This window comes from Verruconis gallopava (genome assembly GCF_000836295.1).
Source record: "Verruconis gallopava strain CBS 43764 unplaced genomic scaffold supercont1.2, whole genome shotgun sequence".
NCBI lineage: Eukaryota > Fungi > Ascomycota > Dothideomycetes > Venturiales > Sympoventuriaceae > Verruconis > Verruconis gallopava.
In genome coordinates this window covers 795,807-815,758 of record NW_015622138.1, presented here as the reverse complement: position 1 = coordinate 815,758, position 19,952 = coordinate 795,807, and the positions used below count along the sequence as shown (strand labels likewise).

Below are 19,952 nucleotides of genomic sequence, written 5' to 3'. Positions count from 1 at the left end.
TGGTAGCTAAACCATTCTTTGGTGAGCGTAAAACGATGAAACAATATGTTTTATGGCGACTATCTGTTGTCGTCGTTGTTTTTGTTGCTGTCGTTGCTGTCGATAACAGGACATCCCATCAGCGAAGCTATTGTCGCGTCGTGTGAACGGGCTCCGAGTCATGACGCTGCCTGCAAGCAAACTCGTCGCGCCACATGAGGAAGGGATAAGACCACTCTCCGTTAATTGCGCAAGGTCATGAGCCGGGCTGGTTTCGCCTTCGTTGGATCGTGTCAGATCCTGTAAGCCCCGATCTTGACTCGTGCTGTCAGTGTGGGGTTCGACCTTACACCTTCGAGTCGTCAAAATGTCAATTTGGAATCAGAAGATGGACTGAACACGAGACAAAGATCTGTGCATGTATCTCACACTTCCTGCAACTTAAATTGAATTTCTAGCTAGCTGAATTCTTGCGGGCCTTTGTTGATTGTTTCGCGTGCACTTTGAAGCGCGCACGATATTTGAAACATCTCCAACATGTTGGCTTGCGTCTGCGGAAAGTTTCGTGTTGTAATTTCACATCGCTCATTACAGCACGCAAGAATACTGGTGTACTGCCTGGGAAAATGTTTGACTACGCGAGTCAAAAGAAAACGTCAGAGACGTGTTAGGTGGATGCGAAAAGAGTTCATGTCGTACTCGGAGCTTTTTCTTTCGTGCTCCAAAGACCATTCCGAAAGCCAAAAAAAGGAATCTTAAGCATTAAGAAACGTTCATCTTGACGCCTGTTCATGAACCCTTATGTGCGATGAGACTCAGTAAATGCCCAAATATCAAGCTCAACACGGCCTTCTCATTGCTTGCAACCGAACATGGAAACACCATACGCCATCGCATTACGAATGCGCCGCAGTGTCCTGTGGAGGCTCTGCGTCTTCGCCTGTAATGGGTGGAAGGTGCAGATTGGAGGTTGTAGCTGGCGAATGAGGATTGGACGGTGACAAGCCAAGGTCGCTTAATTGTCGCTCTAGCGATCGTCAATCTCTACGTCCGATGCGTTGCGTAAAATTGGAGACGAAGAGTCTTACCAAGCTCACGTATCCTCAGCTTCAGCATCTGATTCTCACGGGTGAGGTTCTGCGTTTCGGCCTGGTAGAATGCACTCTCATCTCTCACTGCCGAAGACCCAAGCAGCATTTCGCCGCTGTCGACGGAGGGGCCATGATTTGGCAAGGGCCGCAGAGAAGGCGAAACTTCATGGCTGCTTCTGTCTGACCGGTAGGAGGAGTTTCTTGAGAGTGGAATGGGGATGAACGGAGAGCGTGATCGAGGGATTGGAGCTGTCGCCGAAGGATGGGGTTGCGTATGCACTAGTCCGGTGTGAGTAAATGACATGGATCGTTCAGAGGTGGGTGTGCTGTCGTCGACAGCGGAGGTGTTTTGTTGGTTGGCGGCGTTTTGGTTCTGCAGGTTTTGTATGGTAGCTTGCTGCTGGCGGATCATGTTCAGCAATCTATTCTACGTTGTGTCAGCTAAAAAAGCAATGCGGCGTCGACCGGACAGCCTCGACTTGCAACTTGAGATTCCTGCTCGCTCTCCCATTCCTGATGCAGCTCACCCAGGCTGGGAGTACGATGGTGATGCGGGCTTTCCGGGAATGCGCTCGAACCTGATCTGCTCGCTCTCGGACTTAGCTGTTGAAGCTCTCCCGGGCCAGGCAAGGTGGGATCGTTCAGATTTAGGCTCATTCTAATCGACGATCGACGACGTCGTTCGTTCCGAACATCACGCAGCGAGCTGTTGGAGGAGCGTCGAGACCCGTCGCCATGCAGGCCGGCGTTCAAGGCCGCGGCTGCAGCCAACGAATGCGAAGACGGCGAATGTGCTTGGAGGGAGGTACGTCGATCCTCTGGCTGTGCCATGACGCGAGGCGAGCGAGCTGGGGGGATGTACGCTGGGTTGGGCGACGGGGGCAGCGAGTTTAGATCGGGTGCCATCTAGGACGAGTCGGACGGAAGATGTGCTAGCTAACAGCAGAGGGAGGTGGCGACAACGGAACCATAGGCATCGTGCGGTCAGCGCCTGTGGTGTGATCTTTTAGTTCGAGCATGTGGGAGCGTGCGATCACCTTCGCCAGGAATGGAGCTGTGAGCAGGTGACGGCGATCCCGTGCGAGCTTGTGGTTTGGCTGCATCGTCCCGCCGTCAAGCGCTTCGTCACCGAAAGCGGACTGACTGAATGACTGGCTGGACGCGAGAGCCATGGTCCGGAGACTGGCAACGGCGAAGCTCCAGCGAGCTGTAGGCGGTCGTAGGCGATCTGGGAGGTCAACGAGAACAAGCGGGAGAGATTGCAGGCGCGCTTCTAGAATCTTGCCGGGTGAGCGCTGGGCCTCATCGTCAAACGCGCTCGTCCACGATCACGCAAGGTCATGGCGGATGCATCCACACGTACAAACAAACACGCACAAACACACACCTCATCGATGCACCGTTCGTCCTGACGCGCAGGGCCACACGGTGCAAACACCCTCTCGCCCTCATTTCATGACAATCTGCGTGGAATTTGCCGGGCTAGTGTCGACGCGATCCTTCATTAAGGTTATGCTTTCCGCCGCGATCAACCGACTGAACAGCAGGTAGAAGGGCGACACGGCCAACCTGGCTCTGGGCATCTTTTCGGCCGATCAACCAGGCCCGCGCGAGCGAAGATCACGTTCCCAGGCCAAAGCGCGGGTCAATGGGTGTTGGAGCAGCCATACTTCGCCGTGTTTTCTACGCCTTCTCAGATCTGCCACGTCTATCCGGATCGTCCTGTTGAGACCTCTGCGCAACCCAACGACAACATTCCGCTCAGCCCTAAGGTCTGGTACCGGCCGTGTGGGAAGACGGACGGAGACCTGTCATGGCTCCCTAGTCGACGCGAAAACACGTCCAGTCTCCTAAGGAGGGATGGATCCACCCAGGAAAGTGTCTTTTTTCACTCGTGGCTTGCTTTAAATTCCGATAGCGACGGCACCATGGAAGACGGGCGCCGTGAATTCCCCAAAGAAGCTCAAGCCACGCGCTGAAGCATTCACAGGGCGTAGTGTTGTTTGGGCGGTGGTGGTGGACGACCTCGGACCGCGTCTTCTGCGTGCTCGCACGGTGTCGGGCCGGGTAGTGCACCTTACGACGGCGGCGGTGAGAGCAGGGAAGATACGAGACAGCGGCTCCGATTCCAGGCACAGGACCAAGGGCCACTGTATATCCCGGCATCCCCCAGTGTGACACAAGGTGTGCTTCCATGCCGACCTAATCTCTCGTTTCGTGGGGAGGCGCATTTCCATACTGACTTGGCCTTAATCCGGTTAGTCCAACGGCCGGCCGACTTCAAACACGCTCCTGTCTCTGTCCGGCCATGCTTGAAACACTTTGCGATCAAAAAGACGTCTCTCGTTCTCTTTCGGCGCTTTTTTTTTTCTTTCGCGTGTCACCCCCTCACTCGCTACTTTTCCTTATTTCATTCGACCTTCTCTCGCTCTCTCTCCAGGTTCCCATTTCGTTTGCAGTCTTTGTCCAACAGTTCGTGACGCCCGGCCCGCGTACTCACCTTGACCCCTGCTGGCAATTCTCGCCTGCGTGAGCGATCTGAGGCACTCCCACTTCGCTTGGACACTCTGTTGTGCTCGTTATCCCTGCGTCCTAGTCCCGCTGTTTCTATATCGCCCGAGCAGTCACCAAATCATCCCTGCTGAATAGCAACGGACTCTCATATCGATCCGCCTTGGTGCTACGTGCTTCCACCCGGTCTCGCAGTCAATTGTTTGCCGCGTAATCTTTGCGCACTAATATCTCGCGAGATTGACTTCTCCTTCACCAATGCAGCCTGATCGCGCCTTCTGAGCTCATGTGCTTACCGTACCATGGCCCGAGATGATCAGGGCCGTAAGTCAGGACGCAACTTCGCGTCCTTACGGGCGACATTCTCACGAAGCACTCTTGCGCTGAATGAAGGATTAACCAAGGAGGACGTCAGGAAACCCGCAGTCGAAGAGGTCAAACCGGCCCCAAAGACGAAGCAACTGGATCGCCGCCAATCCAAGTACACACTGTTCGACCTCTTTAGCAAACCCAAGGTTCAGACCGCTCGAGGCTACCATGAGACAGGACTGCAACCTGTTGTTGAGCAGCTGCCACCACCACCGCATCCGCTGCCACCACCACAGCCACCACCCTCAAAGCAGCTACATGTTGTAGAAGAGAGGCCAAAGAGGGAATTGGAGACGGTTGAGCCATATCCCACTCGAAAACCTCCGCCTCCTCCTCAACAGCAATCCTTGCAGACGAGCGCAATCGAGCCTCCAGCTCGGATAGAACAACCACGGACAGCCGACTACTGGGAGGCCATTCCGCTTTCTCAAGCATACCCCCAGGCCATCAGACACGGCGTACTCCAGTGCCCCGCAGCATCCGTTGATACGCTTCTGCGGTTGCAGAATCTTAGGTCCCAAGCGGGGTTCCTTGGGAGCAACACTTCGCTGCCCTCCGTGAAGGAGAATGGTGACAGCGAGACGCCCCAGGAAAGTGCAAAACTTGTGTCTCGACGATTTTCCACACTCAATGAAACTCCCGAGCTTGTGAATAAGATTTTCGTCTTGATGACAACAGGGCGCCTGGTCCAGTATACTGGTAATGGAACTTCCGATCGTAAGCCCGAAAAGGTGTTGCAGCTGGGCGAGAAGTCGGCCGCATTTGTGTGTGACCTCATACCTGGCAAGCATTGGGTGGTTCAGGTTGTACAGCACATGAATGCGCAGGCGGCTCCTCAAATCAACAAATCGCGATCGATTCTCTCGCGGTTGCGCAACCCCGTAGCGGGAAGAAAAAATGCCACGAACATTTTGTTGGTCTTCAGAAGTGCTGAGGATATGCACGGGTGGCTGAGGGCGATCAGGGGTATCATTGAGAAGATGGGCGGGGAAAAGAAGAAAGATGACGGTGAGGCTCATGTCGTGAATGAGGAAAGTGTGGACGCCGTCACCGAAGAGAAACTGGGCCACCGATATCGAATATCTAGACCGACGAGTTTGATCTCGGCGACGTCTTCAACTCATCGACCTCGATCCATGTCGTCTTTCTCACGGCCAAGATCACCGCGTTCGCCAGTGGACATTGCTGTTCCTCCAGTTCCAAGTAATGCAAACATGCCTGTCCAAAATTCCCCAAGCAGCTCGCCTCGGGACGCCAGCTTTCCCGCGGAGCTCCATTCGCTCGTGGGAAGGGCTACAAGTACTTCACCTATGGACTCATCTGTGGCTTCAAGTGACCAAGTTCGGCTTGAGAGGCTGAGAGAAGGGTCGCGAGCTTCTGAAATCTCAACGAGGGCCTCTCAGGCATCGGATACAGATCACGGGACAATCCCAACTTCGAAGGCTTCCTCTCAACCGCCATCGCCACAAGTCGAAATATTCGGTGACTTGTCTAGTGAGAGCCAACAAGCTCCGTGTACGTCAGACACTGTGGCGAGCAGCAACACTGGACAGTTGACGGTCGCGTCAACGGCTCCAACTGACACAAGCACAATTGAAGCAAGCACACAGTCTCCGCAGCCGTCGTACGAAGACGTTATGTCTTCACGCTTGAGCGATATTCTGGAGCCCAAATCAGTTGAAGCTCCTGTGCTGAATTCACAAAATCCTCGATCAAGAACGTCTGAAGTGTACTCTCACACGTTGCCTGCGAGGCTAAAATTGCTAGAGATTACTGAGAAAAGCAACTCGGAGATTGAGTCGTGGGACGGAAGATCGCGTCCCGATTCTATTGTAGGACAGCTACCATCGATTACATCGCGATCATTGAGCCGTATGGACTCTGTTTCAAACCCAAGACGCCCATTATCGCGTATGCTTCCAATCAGGCCATCGGATCCAAGCGCTGTGCCACCGCAACGAAGCGTTGGCCCAGGTCCTGTTGCCTATCCTCGACGGTACTCTTCACTGCCTGCAACAAAATCGCAAAGCATGGAGTCTTCTCGAACGACGACACCGGTCACTTCTAACTCAAGAGAAAATTCTTCTAGTCAAGCTACTGCAGAAACAACTATGAAGCGATTATCTGCGCCTACACATCGAGAGCGTATGCCATCACTTCCTTTGGTAATAAATCCTCAGCCCAGCCCACCTCAACAGGCCTCCCAACAGGTGCGCCCACTCCGCCGGCCAACTAGCCTCCAGATTCGCTCGGATCCTGCGCCATTCCTGTCTCAGCGTCGCCCAAGCATAACGAGTCGGCCGTCACATGCTTCTACACTGTCAAACTCTTATTTTGCAGGATCAATACCCTCGAACGACTTTTTACAGAGCGTTGGCCCCAGACGAGCTTCAAGCGTCGGTTTCAAGCCATCCAACGCTCCCATCGCCAGGCCAGTTGTCCCCGTAGCACCTCCATCTGTCTTGGCCTCACCAGCGCCTACTCCAGCGCCAACGACTGCCCCGCCAGAACCACCTCAAAATCCGAGCCGGCCTGCAGTGCGAACAAGAACTTCGATGCCAGCTATGATGTTTTCCGGCTTGCCGCCAGCAGCACCTCCACCGAGCACGCCTCTTCCCTCGTTGCCGGCAAATGTTTCTAGTCCCTCAGAACCACCCAACGTGCCGCTTCCCTCGTTGCCAGTAAATATGTCTAGTCCCTCAGAACCACCAAACATGCCTCTTCCGCCATTGCCACCAAATGTAACACCTCCATCTCAACGGGCAAGTAGGCCATTGTCTTCATTACCGCCAAACATACCTCTACCGCCTCTCCCTACTCACGCAGTGGCCTTGTAACCCGACTACATCCATTCTTCGCTACGAACTGGAGTTTCTGGGAACAATCGGCACAAGTTCTCGTGGCTCCTTTCGGCGAAAACATGCATCTGATATGTCATTTAACGACCAATTACATCGAACACGGCCGCCGTATTTTTTTTATTACTTGAAATGGTTTTCTGGCTCCCGGGGGGGATTTACCTATGTTGTACAGATAGAAAGCTATTCGGGCGCATTTTAAGGCATAACTTGTTGTCTTACTCTTACTCGGGAATTTGTGATACCACTTGTGTTCTAAATTTTAGTCCTAAGATCGGAAATCAGGAGGTGGGGAAGGTCATCAAAAGCTGAACCATTTAGGGTTTATGTATATATGTACATTAGATACCATAATCCCAAGCTCGCAAAACTTTTGCGCTTCAAGATCTATTTTTTTCTTTGGTCAATTTTCTCCAGCTTGACTCCTACCTGGCATGTGTGAAATGTCCTGTCCCAAAAGGTTACTAGCGCTGATATTCAGTCTTTCTGGTATGATATCACTCCGATACAATGCAGTTTAGCCCGCCTGGTCTCAGACTCGAGATCGACGTGGATCTTATATAAGCATGGACGAACGCCCATCGTGGCAAATCTTGATGCCCAGATTTGGTATCCAGTGTTCAGTTAGATCATAGACATCTGGCTTTGTATCAGCAGTTTTTTAATGCAAACGCCAGAACAGTGTTTGTGTCGCTGCATTTCCAAATCATGTGCGCCTCTCCCTTCAAACTTTACGTGCCGCAGCCAAAACTGGACCAGCTCAAACAAAAGCTGCAGCTGACCATCCTACCAGATGAGATGCAAGAAGTCGGCTGGTCTCAAGGGCCGCCGCGCAGTGAGATCAAACGACTTGTCGAAGCTTGGATTCCGTTTGATTGGCGAGCATCGGAAAGGGAGATCAATCAACTGCCAAACTTCCAGACCACCATCAACGTAGAAGGCTTTGGTAACATCGACATTCACTTCATACATCAGAGGAACATGGACCCAGAAGCCATCCCTCTGCTGTTCGTGCACGGCTGGCCCGGATCTTTCCTCGAGGTCCTCAAGATAGGAGAGCAACTTGCGAAGAACCCGGCAAAGCCACCACTATTTCACCTCGTTGCACCTTCATTGCCGAATTTTGGCTTCAGCGACGGCGTGACGAAGCCTGGGTTTGGGCTTGCGCAGTATGCAGAGACTTGCCACAAGCTGATGCTTTCCCTGGGATATTCGCGGTACGCGACGCAAGCGGGCGACTGGGGCTATTGGATCACACGGGCAATAGGCCACAGATATCCACATCACTGCGTTGCCAGCCACTACAACATGGTCTTTGCCAATGCACCTGGCTGGACTTCACAGCCGCTGCTGGCATTGAAGGCGGCGATCATACCACTCAGCGAGTCGGAGAGGCGAGCACGGGAAAGGTCGGAGTGGTTTGCTAGCACTTCGAGAGGGTACAACGCTCTACAGTCCACCAAACCACAGACTCTCGGGTACTCTTTGGCAGACTCACCGGTGGGACTGCTTGCTTGGCTGTATGAGAAGCTGAACGACTGGTCTGACGGCTATCCTTGGTCTGATCAAGAACTGTTGACCTTCGTGTCGGTGTATTGGTTCAGTAAAGCGGGTCCCGCCGCAGCGCAAAGGATCTACTACGAGGTGAACCACGAACGGGATCCAACCTACACGTATCAGGCGATGCTGAGGTACATGCCGTGCGTGAAGATTGGTCTGACGTACAATCCGAAGGAAATTGAGATGTTCCCCAAAGCGTACGGCCGCACGCTGGGCCGCGTGGTGTACGAAGTCGAGAACGAGCACGGCGGACACTTTTACGCTCACGAACATCCAGAATGGCTGGTGCGTGATCTGCGTCACATGTTCGGAAAGGACATTAACGCTTTCGGGCGCTGATGGGCCGACGTTTTTTTTTCTTTTTTTTTTTTTTTTTTCTACAAGCATAAATTGGAAAACTACAGAAATGGGCTTTGGTCATGCCGAATTCGACGGGGCGATACTCTGCACACAAACAAGGCGTACCTAAACGTCCAATCACACTTCGTTTGCTACCTGTCTCTCCTCTTCTGTCGGGTAACCGAGAAAAATTCATTATGTTAACGTTGTATACGGAGAATATATGTTACTACGTGACAGTGCCTGCTGTTCTGTTTCGATTCCACTCGTCATGGGCTGAAACGAAACTAAGCACTGTAAGAATGAAAAAAGTCTTGCCGCTTTACCTAGACTGCATGCCCAAATGAAAGTCCGGTATTGTTCACTCCAGAATATTTAGCTTTACAACTCCTCGCAAAAGGTAGCAGGAAGCCCCATTTTGTGGTTGACGGCGCCAGGTTGCCAAAAGCGGGAACGATCTGCAGGGGGGCTTAGGCCGCGAACGTTGAAAAGACTCTCCTTGCTGCTGATCCTCCTAAAACATGAAAGAAAACCTGTGAGGCATCATATTCGCCCTGTGCACGAGATGACACGCACGCTTTTCGACTTTGCGGCTGCCGTATTCTTGTTTGAAAAATTCAACAAAGATTTGGTTATGTCTGAACGGAATCGATGCTGAGACAACGAGTTGTCGTGGGTATTCGCACGCTCATGCCCAGCTTCATACATCGGCAGCCTGCTCTTGGCGCAGGTGCTGGGAAGAAGAAATCCAGCACAGCTGCGTTAGACGGCCTTCGGGGGATTGCTGCATTGTTCGTCTTTTGCTTTCATGTTCTCTTCTCATATACGACGGCCATCGAATACGGCTATGGCCAGAGCGAAGCAAACCAGCATATCGTTCAGCTACCCTTTCTGTCGCTATTCTACAGAGGTCACAGCATGGTTGCAGTCTTCTTCGTAGTCGGAGGCTACGTCATGTCTATTAAGCCGTTGTCCCTGATGCACTCCCATCAAGCGGCTGCAGCCCCCGGGGTGCTGGTGTCGTCTGTCTTTCGGCGTGGCATCCGCCTCTACCTACCCGCAATTGCGGCGACGTTCGTCACCATGTGTACCGTCTACTTTGGGCTGTGGGAGTACCCCAGACAATTCGTCACCGGCGATGAGCAGCTCATCGTGTACTCGGACCTTCACCCCTTACCAAAGGCCACGTTGGCTTCGCAATTCTGGGACTGGTTGAACGAGGTGGCCAGCATGACCGATCTCTTTTACTACTACAACAAGAATGGCTTTTTGCTTCCATACTACAACAAGTATGATCCGCATCTTTGGACCGTTCCGTTCGAGTATCGGTCTTCTCTTATCGTTACCGTCGTGTTGCTGGCCCTCTCGCGGTGTAAATTCGCCGTCCGTCTCTTCCTTACAGGCCTCATCGTCCTCTTCTGTGGATTCTGGGATCGCTGGGAAGTCGTGTGCTTTCTTGCCGGCATGATCTTGTGTGACATCGACCTGTTCAATCAAAAGCCCGAGCCCCGACCTGCAAGGCTAGAGACCATCGTTGAGGAGGACGAAGACTTGCTTCCGCAATGGGAAGCGAAAACAAGATTAGCCCTGGAAGACTCTGCAACAAGAAATGGCTATGTGAAGCATTGGCTTCTTCTCTTTCTCGCAGGGCTTTACCTGCTCTCAACGCCGAATCTGGACATTGGCAACACTCCCGGCTATCAAACTCTTTTCCAACTTACGCCGTCCACATACTCCGACAAAAAACGGTTTCTGCAATCTCTGGGAGCCATTTGCACTGTTTGGGCCATAACCAATTGTTCCGCCCTTCAGTCGCCCTTCGTCACCTCCTTTGCTCAATATCTCGGTAGCATTAGTTATTCACTTTACATCGTTCACGGACCGTTGATCCATATCGTTGGTTATTCGATAACACCGAATATCTGGATCCATTTTACGGGCAAAGAGGGTCTGAATTGGATTGCGGGGCTTATCTTGGGAAGCGGGATATTAGCTGCCTTTGTCGTCATCACTGCTGATATTTTCTGGCGCCACGTCGATCTGAAATCTATAGCCATTGCAAGATACCTTGAGTGCGCCTGCTTCGCGGACACTTAAGCACAAAGCTCGTACAATCTAAGTGGGATTCCCCCCGTCGAAGCAGATACGTGGCCGAGCAGACCCGCAAGAGCGTGCATGCATGCCCAAAGTCTTGCGCATGCATATCGGGGCATGGGCGCACCAGCAAAGCCACGCGCCGAAGTCGTTGCCCAATATCGCGTCATATATCTTGTTACTTGCTCACCAGGCTTGATTAATATGGCTGGGGGTTCCGATTGCGACCGGCGGAGTAAAAGAACAGAGACCACCACTTCAGAAATTCGCCCGACGTACTCAATCTTGCTGTAAACCTTGTCAAAACCTAACTCATATCCCTATCTCCGAACATCTATCTCCAGTACTCTCAAAACACGGAATGAGTCTATCGAAGTTTCAAAGGCAGGCTCTGGACAGGGATTCAGCTCAGTCAAAAATTGTACAGTAGCAAATGCATAGGGATGGCTTTGAAATTAGGCAACTGTGTTCTGGGCTCGGGACTGTTGTGGGAAAACGCTCCACCTTTTAAGTTTGTTGCTGTCAGTTGCTATACGTTTCGTTTGCGTGATCACTGCTTCTCCATGCTATTATCAGAGCTGATACAGCAGATTGGCATCGAGATGGTATTGACTTCCCATTCCAAAGGGCTATCATAGAAGTCTCAAAAGTCTGCACGGCCGGTCAGTCCTTTGGCCTGTACTATGGCATACCAGTCCAATTTTAGAAGTGGCTTGCGACAGTATGTGTAAGAAAATATTGGGGCGGTGGAGAAGAGCATGATCCATTGGTAGAATGTCCATTTGGTTCTCAATCAGTCGTTTTGAGCTACCTCGCGTAAGGTAATTGATCATCCCTTGGAAAAAGTGAGGCGGGTAACAGAGTTCGCATCGGCTCTCCATGTTTACAATACTCGAAAACATTCTAATCGCAGGTCGCAGCTAATCACTTTCACAGACTTGCTTGAAAAAGTTACATCAATCATGGAGTATGTTGTAATAACATACAATTGCCGTGTTGCGACCTCGGTGTACAGAAGGCCCGTACCTCTCTGTAGTGCTTGCGCCTGCTCGTTAATCATGCCCTCAAATCCTTCAAATACTAAGGAAAAAAAAAAGGAACACGAAGGACTGCCCTTTGATACGACAGCGTTTCTCATCTCGTGAGTAAGGCCATCATCGTATGAGCAGTCCCTGGCAGGCTAGATTAACAATGAAATCCCGGCTATGGCAACGAATTTGGAGTTGACTAAAATGTCCGCCTTCGGCTATGAAGACATTAAAATCACTTTGACAGGTGCGTCTCATCGAGCTCTTGGCTTATGGAGGCAGTGTAAGCACATACTCTTGCTCGCAACAAATCATGATCAACCGAGGTGTCTGATAATGTAAGGCGAGGGCAAGGAGCATCAAACTGCAACTCAAGATTTTTGATATGAAGTGGCGCTGTATAAACGTTGATCGTTGTCCTTTAAGGAATGATAATTAAGCATTTCTGCCCGAGATGGTTTATAACACGGTCGTTGGGCCGTGACCGCCTAGAAATTTTGCCGCTTTCTCGAAGCCTCGTGATCGACCGAAACTTGAGACGTCACTTCTTGGGGAAAAAACGGTAAGGCCAAAGTGATCTGCACAGGCTGACGAAGAAATGTTGATCGAGGAGCCTTGCAAAGATATGACTCGCCTCGCTGTTGCTGTTTCAAGATACGCTGGGAGCCCGACTATGAATTTTTGTTCAATCCACAGACAACTGGCAAGTCGTGAGAATATTCTGGAGTTGACTGATCCAAGTCGTCATGGCACACAACTGAGAGAAAAGTCAAGGCAAGGGGAACCTTGTAGTTATAGAAGCGCAGAAGGTTTAAGGAAGGACACGGGTGGAATAGGTGCACTCTGTGAAACTGAACATAAGCAGGCTTACGCCTCACTGAGATAGCGTCGGGCAGCAATCTAAGGTACAGAAGCCCCTCACATATGGATGCCCAATGAAAGGATATAACGAGGATTAAAGGACATCCATAGTCTCGAGCATTGCGTTCTTTCGCAACAGTTCTGAAAACCTTGAACGGCTGGCGGCCGTCGACACTTCCTGTATGAAGCTGATTGTGACGCTGAGTAACCAACACAACGACAAGCGCTCCTGAGCTTCGACTGCTGTCAGATTCCGATACGTATATAGCCATGTCACAACAGTATGCGACCAATTCCTACTTCGTACCAGGCTACGGAATCAGCCGAGCCGTGATTCAGAGCGAAATAAGATATTTTTGCGGGCCAGACGCCATTGTTCGACCATACACGCATCAAGTAAGGCTAAAAAAAACCACAAAGAATACATCGTACAGCAAACTAATAGCTTTGCAGGGCAGGGATGGCTTTTTGGTGACAACGTCCGGACCTCCACTAACAAGGGTATGGGTGACTCCTTCGAAATTTTTTTTTCAAGAAAAAGAGGTTGTTAAGCACAGACAATTGACGCGTGCGCAGGAGCAAATTGAAGATCTCAAGGAGTCTTCAGAAGCATACGAACGTCGCCAGGCCGGCTCTCTCGAGGACTCGGATCCCTTCGTCAACAGGCCGATCGCTGTCAACCAGAGAGTTCGCCGGGCAGTCTAAGTATTTGGTTCGAGGCCATAAATACCCAGAACCAAGCGAGACAACATACGATTTCCACGCCCAATACGGAAGAAGAAGCCTTGAATATAGGATTGACAGCTTTATGTTGGCCCCTTAGAATGACAGATTTTGGAGTTTTTTTTTTTTCGGCAAATCAATCCTTTATACGTATCTACAGGATTAGCAATCTTTCCATGTAAAGATTTGGATTTAACATATTCACGCGTTCCTTGTTTTCATAAGCGATCCCTCTCCCCAACTCGACACGAGTAGGACGAAGCCAGGAATTTCGGGTTATTGCGCATAGGTCTTTAAACATGCAGCCGTCGCATCCTTTGTCGATCAACGTTGAGCGAAGACTCAAGCCAGCAAAAGCAAACCTGCTTTTTGGGAAGTGAGGCTTCGATAGACGGCACATAGCCAAGGATTGTGCAAAGGTGAGGCGGTTTGGGTCGCTAGAAAGTAGTCACGTGCCTTGTCAAACGCCCCATCTTTTTTTTTTTGGCCGTGCTTTGGTTTATACTGGACAAGTTAGATCAAGGAAAATGTCCTATTCGTTGCTGACGCTTGGAGATGATCCTTACCTGTCCAGGTCTTGGTGTACAAGTTGGCAGTAAGCCGTCGCAGCGGCCTAATCACCAGCTCAAGCCGTCCACTGCTGTACAATTATGATTGTTAAACGTAATGTACTGAAGTCTCCAATATCGGCCGTATAATGCGGCTTCTCATGTTCGTGTTGCCTACTTTCGCTCCGTCGAGTGCTTTTTTGCTCTCATTCAGCCGTTGCCAGCGATCATCAGGCCACTGAAGCGCCCTCGACCTTTGCGCTGTCTCGTAGCGAACTCGGCTTAGCAGAGAAATTCGCTCGGTCTTTTTGTTCTCAACCACAGAACATGCGTCGACACGGTCTTCCGCCTTCCCATGATCATAATACTTCCATGAAGGGACTAGCGATATACATGCTGCACTCCTGAGTTTGTTGCCAAGCGTCTGTCGCACAGATCAACGATCATGGCAGACGAGAGCCAGAGCATCTCTCGTCGTCTCTGTATTTCTCATTTCTTGTCCGCGTGGAACTCTAGAACATTTGAATTTGGCGCCGTGCTCTTCCTCGCGACTGTGTATCCCGGGACTCTGTTCTACGCCTCGATCTATGCCTTGGTTCGAAGCGCCTTTGCCACGCTTTTCTCGTCGCGCCTGGGCGCATACGTCGACAAGGAGAACCGGCTGATCTCGATCAGGCATAGTATTGTCTGGCAAAGAGTATCGGTGATTGCCTCCTGTGCTCTAATTTTCGTCCTTCTCATTCTTGACGGCAAAGGGGTTCTCTCTTGGCTTTGCTTTGGCCTCACGATCGCGCTCGCCTGCGTGGAGAAGCTGGCAAGCATTGGCAACACGGTAGCTGTGGAAAGAGACTGGGTCGTGGTCGTCTGTGACAATACTAGCATTGACCGTGGAGTGCTCAACGCAACCTTGAGAAGGATCGACCTGTTCTGCAAGCTGGTGGCACCTGTTTTCATCTCTTTTATCGACGCGTATGGGACCAAGTATGCCGTTGGAGTCGTGCTCGGGCTCAGCGGTTGCAGTATCGGCATAGAGTATCTTGCAATTGCCCAAGTCTACCACGCCGTGCCCGCGCTGAGCACGAGATGCCGAGGGCCCCCAGTTGAGTCGACAATCGTCGACGACTTGAATGAGGTCGGAATTGAAGCAAGTCAAGTTGAAATAGGTGGTAGTCAAAGTCCGATTTCAAATGCCATACGTCCCTGGATAGTTTATGCGAGTAGTCCCGTCTTTCTGGCGTCCGCTTCGCTCTCATTGCTGTATCTCACGGTCCTTTCGACGAACTTGCACTGGCAAACCTACATGCTTGCAATATCCTACAAGCCACTCACCGTTTCCTTCTTCCGTGTTCTGGCGGTTGCTTCGGAGCTCGCTGCCACCTGGGTGGCTCCTCTGCTCATGAACCATATCGGACCTATCCGCAGCGGTCTCTGGTCCATCAACTGGCAAGTGCTCTCCTTAGCGCCAGCCATAGTTGTCTTCAGCCAGCTCCGAGACTCACAAGCACATGTCGGCGGAGCAACACTCACAGCGGGGATCATCGCGAGTCGTCTTGGGCTTTGGAGTTTCGATCTGAGCGTGCAATACCTTGTGCAAGACCGCAGTCCGTCCGAAGCACGAGCGGCATTCTCTTCCTGCGAAGTCGCCTTGCAGAACCTGTTCGAACTGCTCAGTTTCTTAGCGACGATTGTCTTTCCTGATCCACGCCAATTCATCTACCCGGTCCTTATCAGTTACGGTGCAGTTTCGATGGCTGCGGTGTGTTTTGCCGCGTTTGTTAGGAAGGAGAGGGGACATTTGCTACACGCAAGTCGATGCATGGGAGGGGATAAGAAGAGAGGAAAATATACACCCATACATCTGGTTGAGCCTTCAGAGTTGGAAGAGCAAGCGGAGCGCAGGGTTCAGTCAGAATTGACACATGCAGATACATTTTCTACAAACTAGCGTCACGAATTTACGCCGCAAGAGGCATGTCTTGAGCTCAGTCCGATGCACTCTAAATATTTTTCGTGATGCTTATCTACGTAGTCTAACGTATACCCTTCTCAATCAAGAGATCTCACGCTACCGCTTGTTAAAGCCAGCCCAAATTGAGTTATATGTCCTCAGTGTTGATCTTGTCAAGGACGTGTAGTTTTCGAGTTACCAATCGTAGATGCAGTTGCCACTGCCAGTGCCTCGTCGTATATCGTGGCCATTTCTTCATGCTATGGCATTTCGCGGCGCCAGCTCACTTTAGTTCGAAGCTAGGAGCTGCAACGTGAGCCAGCGTATATGCATGTGGAATTCCCAGCCTTGTTTACAAGGCCTATTTCGAGCGTCGTTGGCAAAGCCCCGTTCTCAGGTGCTTTCCTGTCATTTCCAATGTCCAGAAGAACTCTCCAGGCTGTGGGACTGTTCTGCCTCTTCGCCGCGCAGTTCTCGAATCATGTCCTTCAGAGTCGATCTCTGCGCCAGCTCTATTTTCCGCTGTTGCAGAATCCGTATCGGTATTTCGTTCTTTTTGTTGGCATCAATGTCGCTGAGCCCTATCAGAGGCACCCTCTTCTTCAGATCTTGCTGCACTATCGATTTTGTGTCCGGCTTGAAGTTGCCCCAGAACGGATGTCTTTCAAGCCAATCTCGGTGCTTGCCCTTCCAGACGTCTGCATTTATGCGGAAAAGCTGCGGACGCGTTACATGCGTGGCCTTTGGCTTGTCCGAACGCTTTGCTCCTGGGTCAGAGGAGGCCGATTCTGGGTCTCTCGCTGAGTTCTCGGCAGATTCAGCGCTTGGTTCTGAAAACTCGGCGTCGTCATTCGCGAGGTTGTCAAACGACTCTTGTCGCTCCACGCGATCGATCTCAAAGGTCAGCGGGCAGTCTCGCAAAAATGTGTCCATGGCCTCGCCATCCGCAAAGATAGCCATTGCTGAGTTTGGCGCCGACGAAAGGGCATCGTGCTGGTAACCGTTGTCAGCATACGGTGGCTCATCGAGCAGGCTTGACGGTGGACGTCGAGGTTTACCTTGAGCCAGCGGTAGGTGGTGATTTCGCCGTAGCCTTGCAAGATACGTAGAATCTCCCTGCTGTCCACCAGCGACCTGGGGGCGGGGATGATCTGCACTCTGACGGCGTGGATCGCGGCTCGTCCGGTTGCTGCAGCCAACATGGCATTGAAGCTGAATTACAGAGACGATTGTAGGGCGAGGAAGAAACGAGGAGCTCAGGGGATGGGTCCCACGGGCTTCGCTTGGCTCGCTCGACGGACAGCGGGCGCAATGAAACTAGCGTTGAGGAACAACGCGCGTGGACGGGCGGGCAAAACTCGGGCTACATGGGACACGGCGACGATGACGGCGTGCTCGACTGCTTCTGGCCGGCGATGCTACTCGAAATGCAAAAGATGTAATCGAACGGTGCGCCGATGTCTCGACGGGCGGCGAGCTTGCAGAAAGCACCGCACGGATGTCGGCAAGTGAACCAGCCGTAGTGGCGCGATTGCAACTCACCGACTCTCGCATACTTTAATTGATCCTTTGCTTTGGCGCTCGACGCTTTCCCTTCCCCTTCACGTCGTGCTTGAGACTTGACCACTCCACTGCCCAAGGACGCTCGGCGTCTTATCCTCTTTTTTCCTCTCCACGGCTCGCTCATTCAGTCCATCGACCATACGCCCCACTCCCGCTGTCGATTGGCCGCGTGGTTGGCCTCCTGTCGGATCCGCGCTTTGGCAGACCCTGGGCTGGATCACCTATCACGTCTGATTGCTACTTTTTTTTCTTCCCATCCGCAAAGCCATGGTTGTCAACGCGAGTTATGCGTCGCCCACGGCCGACGCGAACTACGCTCTGCACGTCGTGTCCTACGATGGCGTTTTGGCCAGGCTGACGCAGGGTTGGTCGATCTGGTCTGTCCTGTTGACCTTGTTCATCGGCTTGGTGGTGTACGATCAATGTATGTCCTTCGAAGTCTTGCCCTCCCCTTCCTTGCGTGGTCATAGCCGTTGACCCCCCATAGGCAGCTATGTGTACCAGAAGGGATCGATTGCTGGACCCATGTTCAAGCTTCCCTTCATGGGCCCCTTTCTGGAGTCCATGAATCCAAAATTCGAGCAGTACTACGCGAAATGGATGAGCGGTCCACTCAGCTGTGTGTCGGTATTTCACAAGTAGGTCTCGTCGGATCAGTCGAATGCGCGAATCTTGTTCTGAGATCTTCTATTTAGATTCGTCGTCATTGCCTCCACTCGCGACATGGCCCGTAAGGTGTTCAACTCGCCAACCTACGTGAAGCCCTGCGTCGTCGACGCGGCCTTCAAGCTTCTTCGACCGGAGAACTGGGTCTTCTTGGATGGAAAGGCGCACGTGGACTACCGGAAGGGCCTCAACGGTCTTTTCAGCCGTCAAGCGTTGGAGTCATATCTGCCTGGGCAGGAGGAGGTCTACAACAAGTACATCCAGATGTTCTTGGACATAACCAAGGAGAACGATGGCAAACACGTCCCTTTCATGCCAGTGTTCCGCGAGCTTCAGTGCGCCGTCGCATGCCGTACCTTTGTCGGTCACTACATCTCCGACGAGACAGTAAAGAAGATTGCCCATGATTATTACCTGATCACGGCTGCGCTTGAGTTGGTCAACTTCCCCATCATCCTCCCATTCACCAAGTCGTGGTACGGTAAGAAGGCCGCGGACATGGTATTGGACGAGTTCTCCAAGTGTGCCGCAAAGAGCAAGGTGCGTATGCAAGCCGGTGGCGAGCCTACCTGCATCATGGATCGCTGGGTCAAGCACATGATCGATTCGGAGAATTACAGGAACAGGGTCGCAAAAGGTGAGGACGTGCCGCAGGAGGAGAAGCCCGACATGCTCATCCGCTGGTTCACCGATCTCGAGATCTCAATGACGCTCTTCACTTTCTTGTTCGCTTCTCAGGACGCGACTAGCAGTGCTTGTACTTGGATGTTCCAGATCATGGCCGATAATCCAGACATGCTTGACAAGGTCCGAGAGGAAAATTTGAGAGTACGAGGCGGTGATCGTAACAAGCCATTTACTCTTGAGATGCTCGAACAGATGACCTACACTCGTGCAATCGTCAAGGAGACTCTGCGATACCGCCCACCCGTCCTCATGGTTCCATACATCGCAAAGAAGGCCTTCCCCATCACCGACACGTACACCGCGCCCAAGGGTGCCATGGTCATTCCCACGACCTATCCTGCCCTGCACGACCCCGAAGCGTATCCCAACCCGGACACTTTCGACCCGGATCGATGGATCACCGGTGATGCGGAGAAGCAGGTCAAGAATTGGCTGGTATTTGGCACTGGGCCACACTACTGCCTGGGCCAGACCTACGCTCAATTGAATCTTCAGGCCATGATCGGCAAGGCCAGCATGTTCGTGGACTGGGATCACAAAGTCACGCCAAAGTCTGAGCTCATTGAGGTTTTCGCCACGATCTTCCCTCAGGTATGTGCTCTTGATTATGAGTGTTCAGGTCAAGCTAATACTGTTCAGGATCATTGCTTGCTCACGTTCAAGCCGCGGGAAGAGTGAGTGTTTTGGAAGGGGTTGTGTCGAACCTCGAAATTCTGATTCATCATGCATCCAAGCAGTTGGAGACGGCAGCATTTGTTCACGAAAGCGTCCCTTCTTAAGCGACTCTGCAGTCAAATGCGCGTGCGAGCGATGTCGAATGCCCGTTATTTTAGCGCGTCGTATTGGGTTTTCCACAGATCCCATAGACTTTACTCTAGTATTTTACGATTTGGCATAGTTGCCTGTTGTATATAGCAGATGCTCGTTGGAGCACTAATTAATAATTGCCGATTAGGATTTCCAGAAAAACAGATCTTCTTTGCGCGTTAAAATTGGCGTATTAGCATCTTTTGTCTCCCACAAAATCTCTTCAGAAATCAACTCTACTCATTGTAGACAGCAAGACCGCAGTTGATGTGTCGAGACTATTTGCCTGCTGTGCCCCGCTGCACCATCTCAGGGGTCTT

At 51.7% G+C, this 19,952-nt stretch overlaps 7 protein-coding genes across 7 annotated transcripts; 5 read left to right on the top strand and 2 right to left on the bottom strand.

The window, feature by feature from the left end:
- Positions 1 to 379: 379 nt before the first annotated feature.
- On the bottom strand, positions 380 to 2,303 carry PV09_00789 (uncharacterized protein). Its single transcript, XM_016353581.1, has 3 exons — positions 1,554 to 2,303; positions 1,068 to 1,497; positions 380 to 1,006 (listed from the first exon to the last, which is right to left on the bottom strand). Exons 1-3 carry the CDS (start codon positions 1,974 to 1,976, stop codon positions 876 to 878), a joined length of 984 nt encoding a protein of 327 aa, XP_016218734.1. The 5' UTR covers positions 1,977 to 2,303; the 3' UTR covers positions 380 to 875.
- Positions 2,304 to 2,363: 60 nt separating this feature from the next.
- Positions 2,364 to 7,174, top strand: PV09_00788 (uncharacterized protein). The gene has a single exon (XM_016353580.1). It carries the CDS (start codon positions 3,884 to 3,886, stop codon positions 6,785 to 6,787), a length of 2,904 nt encoding a protein of 967 aa, XP_016218733.1. The 5' UTR covers positions 2,364 to 3,883; the 3' UTR covers positions 6,788 to 7,174.
- A 220-nt stretch (positions 7,175 to 7,394) lies between these two features.
- Positions 7,395 to 8,707, top strand: PV09_00787 (uncharacterized protein; the record flags this gene model as incomplete). Its single annotated transcript, XM_016353579.1, has 1 exon — positions 7,395 to 8,707. The coding sequence occupies exon 1, from the start codon at positions 7,517 to 7,519 to the stop codon at positions 8,705 to 8,707; it is 1,191 nt and encodes a 396-aa protein (XP_016218732.1). The 5' UTR covers positions 7,395 to 7,516.
- A 540-nt stretch (positions 8,708 to 9,247) lies between these two features.
- PV09_00786 (uncharacterized protein) lies at positions 9,248 to 11,357 on the top strand. Its single transcript, XM_016353578.1, has one exon. The coding sequence runs from the start codon at positions 9,359 to 9,361 to the stop codon at positions 10,802 to 10,804; it is 1,446 nt and encodes a 481-aa protein (XP_016218731.1). The 5' UTR covers positions 9,248 to 9,358; the 3' UTR covers positions 10,805 to 11,357.
- Positions 11,358 to 14,294: 2,937 nt separating this feature from the next.
- PV09_00785 (uncharacterized protein) lies at positions 14,295 to 15,932 on the top strand. The gene has a single exon (XM_016353577.1). The coding sequence runs from the start codon at positions 14,407 to 14,409 to the stop codon at positions 15,904 to 15,906; it is 1,500 nt and encodes a 499-aa protein (XP_016218730.1). The 5' UTR covers positions 14,295 to 14,406; the 3' UTR covers positions 15,907 to 15,932.
- Positions 15,874 to 17,348, bottom strand: PV09_00784 (uncharacterized protein). Its single transcript, XM_016353576.1, has 2 exons — positions 16,968 to 17,348; positions 15,874 to 16,902 (listed from the first exon to the last, which is right to left on the bottom strand). Exons 1-2 carry the CDS (start codon positions 17,109 to 17,111, stop codon positions 16,318 to 16,320), a joined length of 729 nt encoding a protein of 242 aa, XP_016218729.1. The 5' UTR covers positions 17,112 to 17,348; the 3' UTR covers positions 15,874 to 16,317.
- Positions 17,349 to 17,409: 61 nt separating this feature from the next.
- Positions 17,410 to 19,829, top strand: PV09_00783 (uncharacterized protein). Its single transcript, XM_016353575.1, has 4 exons — positions 17,410 to 17,896; positions 17,960 to 18,110; positions 18,168 to 19,416; positions 19,465 to 19,829. The coding sequence occupies exons 1-4, from the start codon at positions 17,740 to 17,742 to the stop codon at positions 19,501 to 19,503; spliced, it is 1,596 nt and encodes a 531-aa protein (XP_016218728.1). The 5' UTR covers positions 17,410 to 17,739; the 3' UTR covers positions 19,504 to 19,829.
- The last annotated feature ends 123 nt before the right edge of the window (positions 19,830 to 19,952 follow it).

What these genes read in the sequence shown, in the direction of transcription:
- PV09_00788 (XM_016353580.1), top strand. Translation starts at nt 3,884, where the DNA reads ATGGCCCGAGATGATCAGGGCCGTAAGTCAGGACGCAACTTCGCGTCC.
- PV09_00784 (XM_016353576.1), bottom strand. Translation starts at nt 17,111, where the DNA reads ATGTTGGCTGCAGCAACCGGACGAGCCGCGATCCACGCCGTCAGAGTG. An exon ending in CCACCTACCGCTGGCTCAAG is followed by an intron (nt 16,903 to 16,967) that starts GTAAACCTCGAC and finishes AACGGTTACCAG; the next exon opens with CACGATGCCCTTTCGTCGGC.
- PV09_00786 (XM_016353578.1), top strand. Translation starts at nt 9,359, where the DNA reads ATGCTGAGACAACGAGTTGTCGTGGGTATTCGCACGCTCATGCCCAGC.
- PV09_00785 (XM_016353577.1), top strand. Translation starts at nt 14,407, where the DNA reads ATGGCAGACGAGAGCCAGAGCATCTCTCGTCGTCTCTGTATTTCTCAT.
- PV09_00789 (XM_016353581.1), bottom strand. Translation starts at nt 1,976, where the DNA reads ATGGCACCCGATCTAAACTCGCTGCCCCCGTCGCCCAACCCAGCGTAC. An exon ending in GCGAGCAGGAATCTCAAGTT is followed by an intron (nt 1,498 to 1,553) that starts GCAAGTCGAGGC and finishes GACACAACGTAG; the next exon opens with AATAGATTGCTGAACATGAT. An exon ending in GCTGAGGATACGTGAGCTTG is followed by an intron (nt 1,007 to 1,067) that starts GTAAGACTCTTC and finishes GACGATCGCTAG; the next exon opens with AGCGACAATTAAGCGACCTT.
- PV09_00783 (XM_016353575.1), top strand. Translation starts at nt 17,740, where the DNA reads ATGGTTGTCAACGCGAGTTATGCGTCGCCCACGGCCGACGCGAACTAC. An exon ending in CTTGGTGGTGTACGATCAAT is followed by an intron (nt 17,897 to 17,959) that starts GTATGTCCTTCG and finishes GACCCCCCATAG; the next exon opens with GCAGCTATGTGTACCAGAAG. An exon ending in TGTGTGTCGGTATTTCACAA is followed by an intron (nt 18,111 to 18,167) that starts GTAGGTCTCGTC and finishes TCTTCTATTTAG; the next exon opens with ATTCGTCGTCATTGCCTCCA.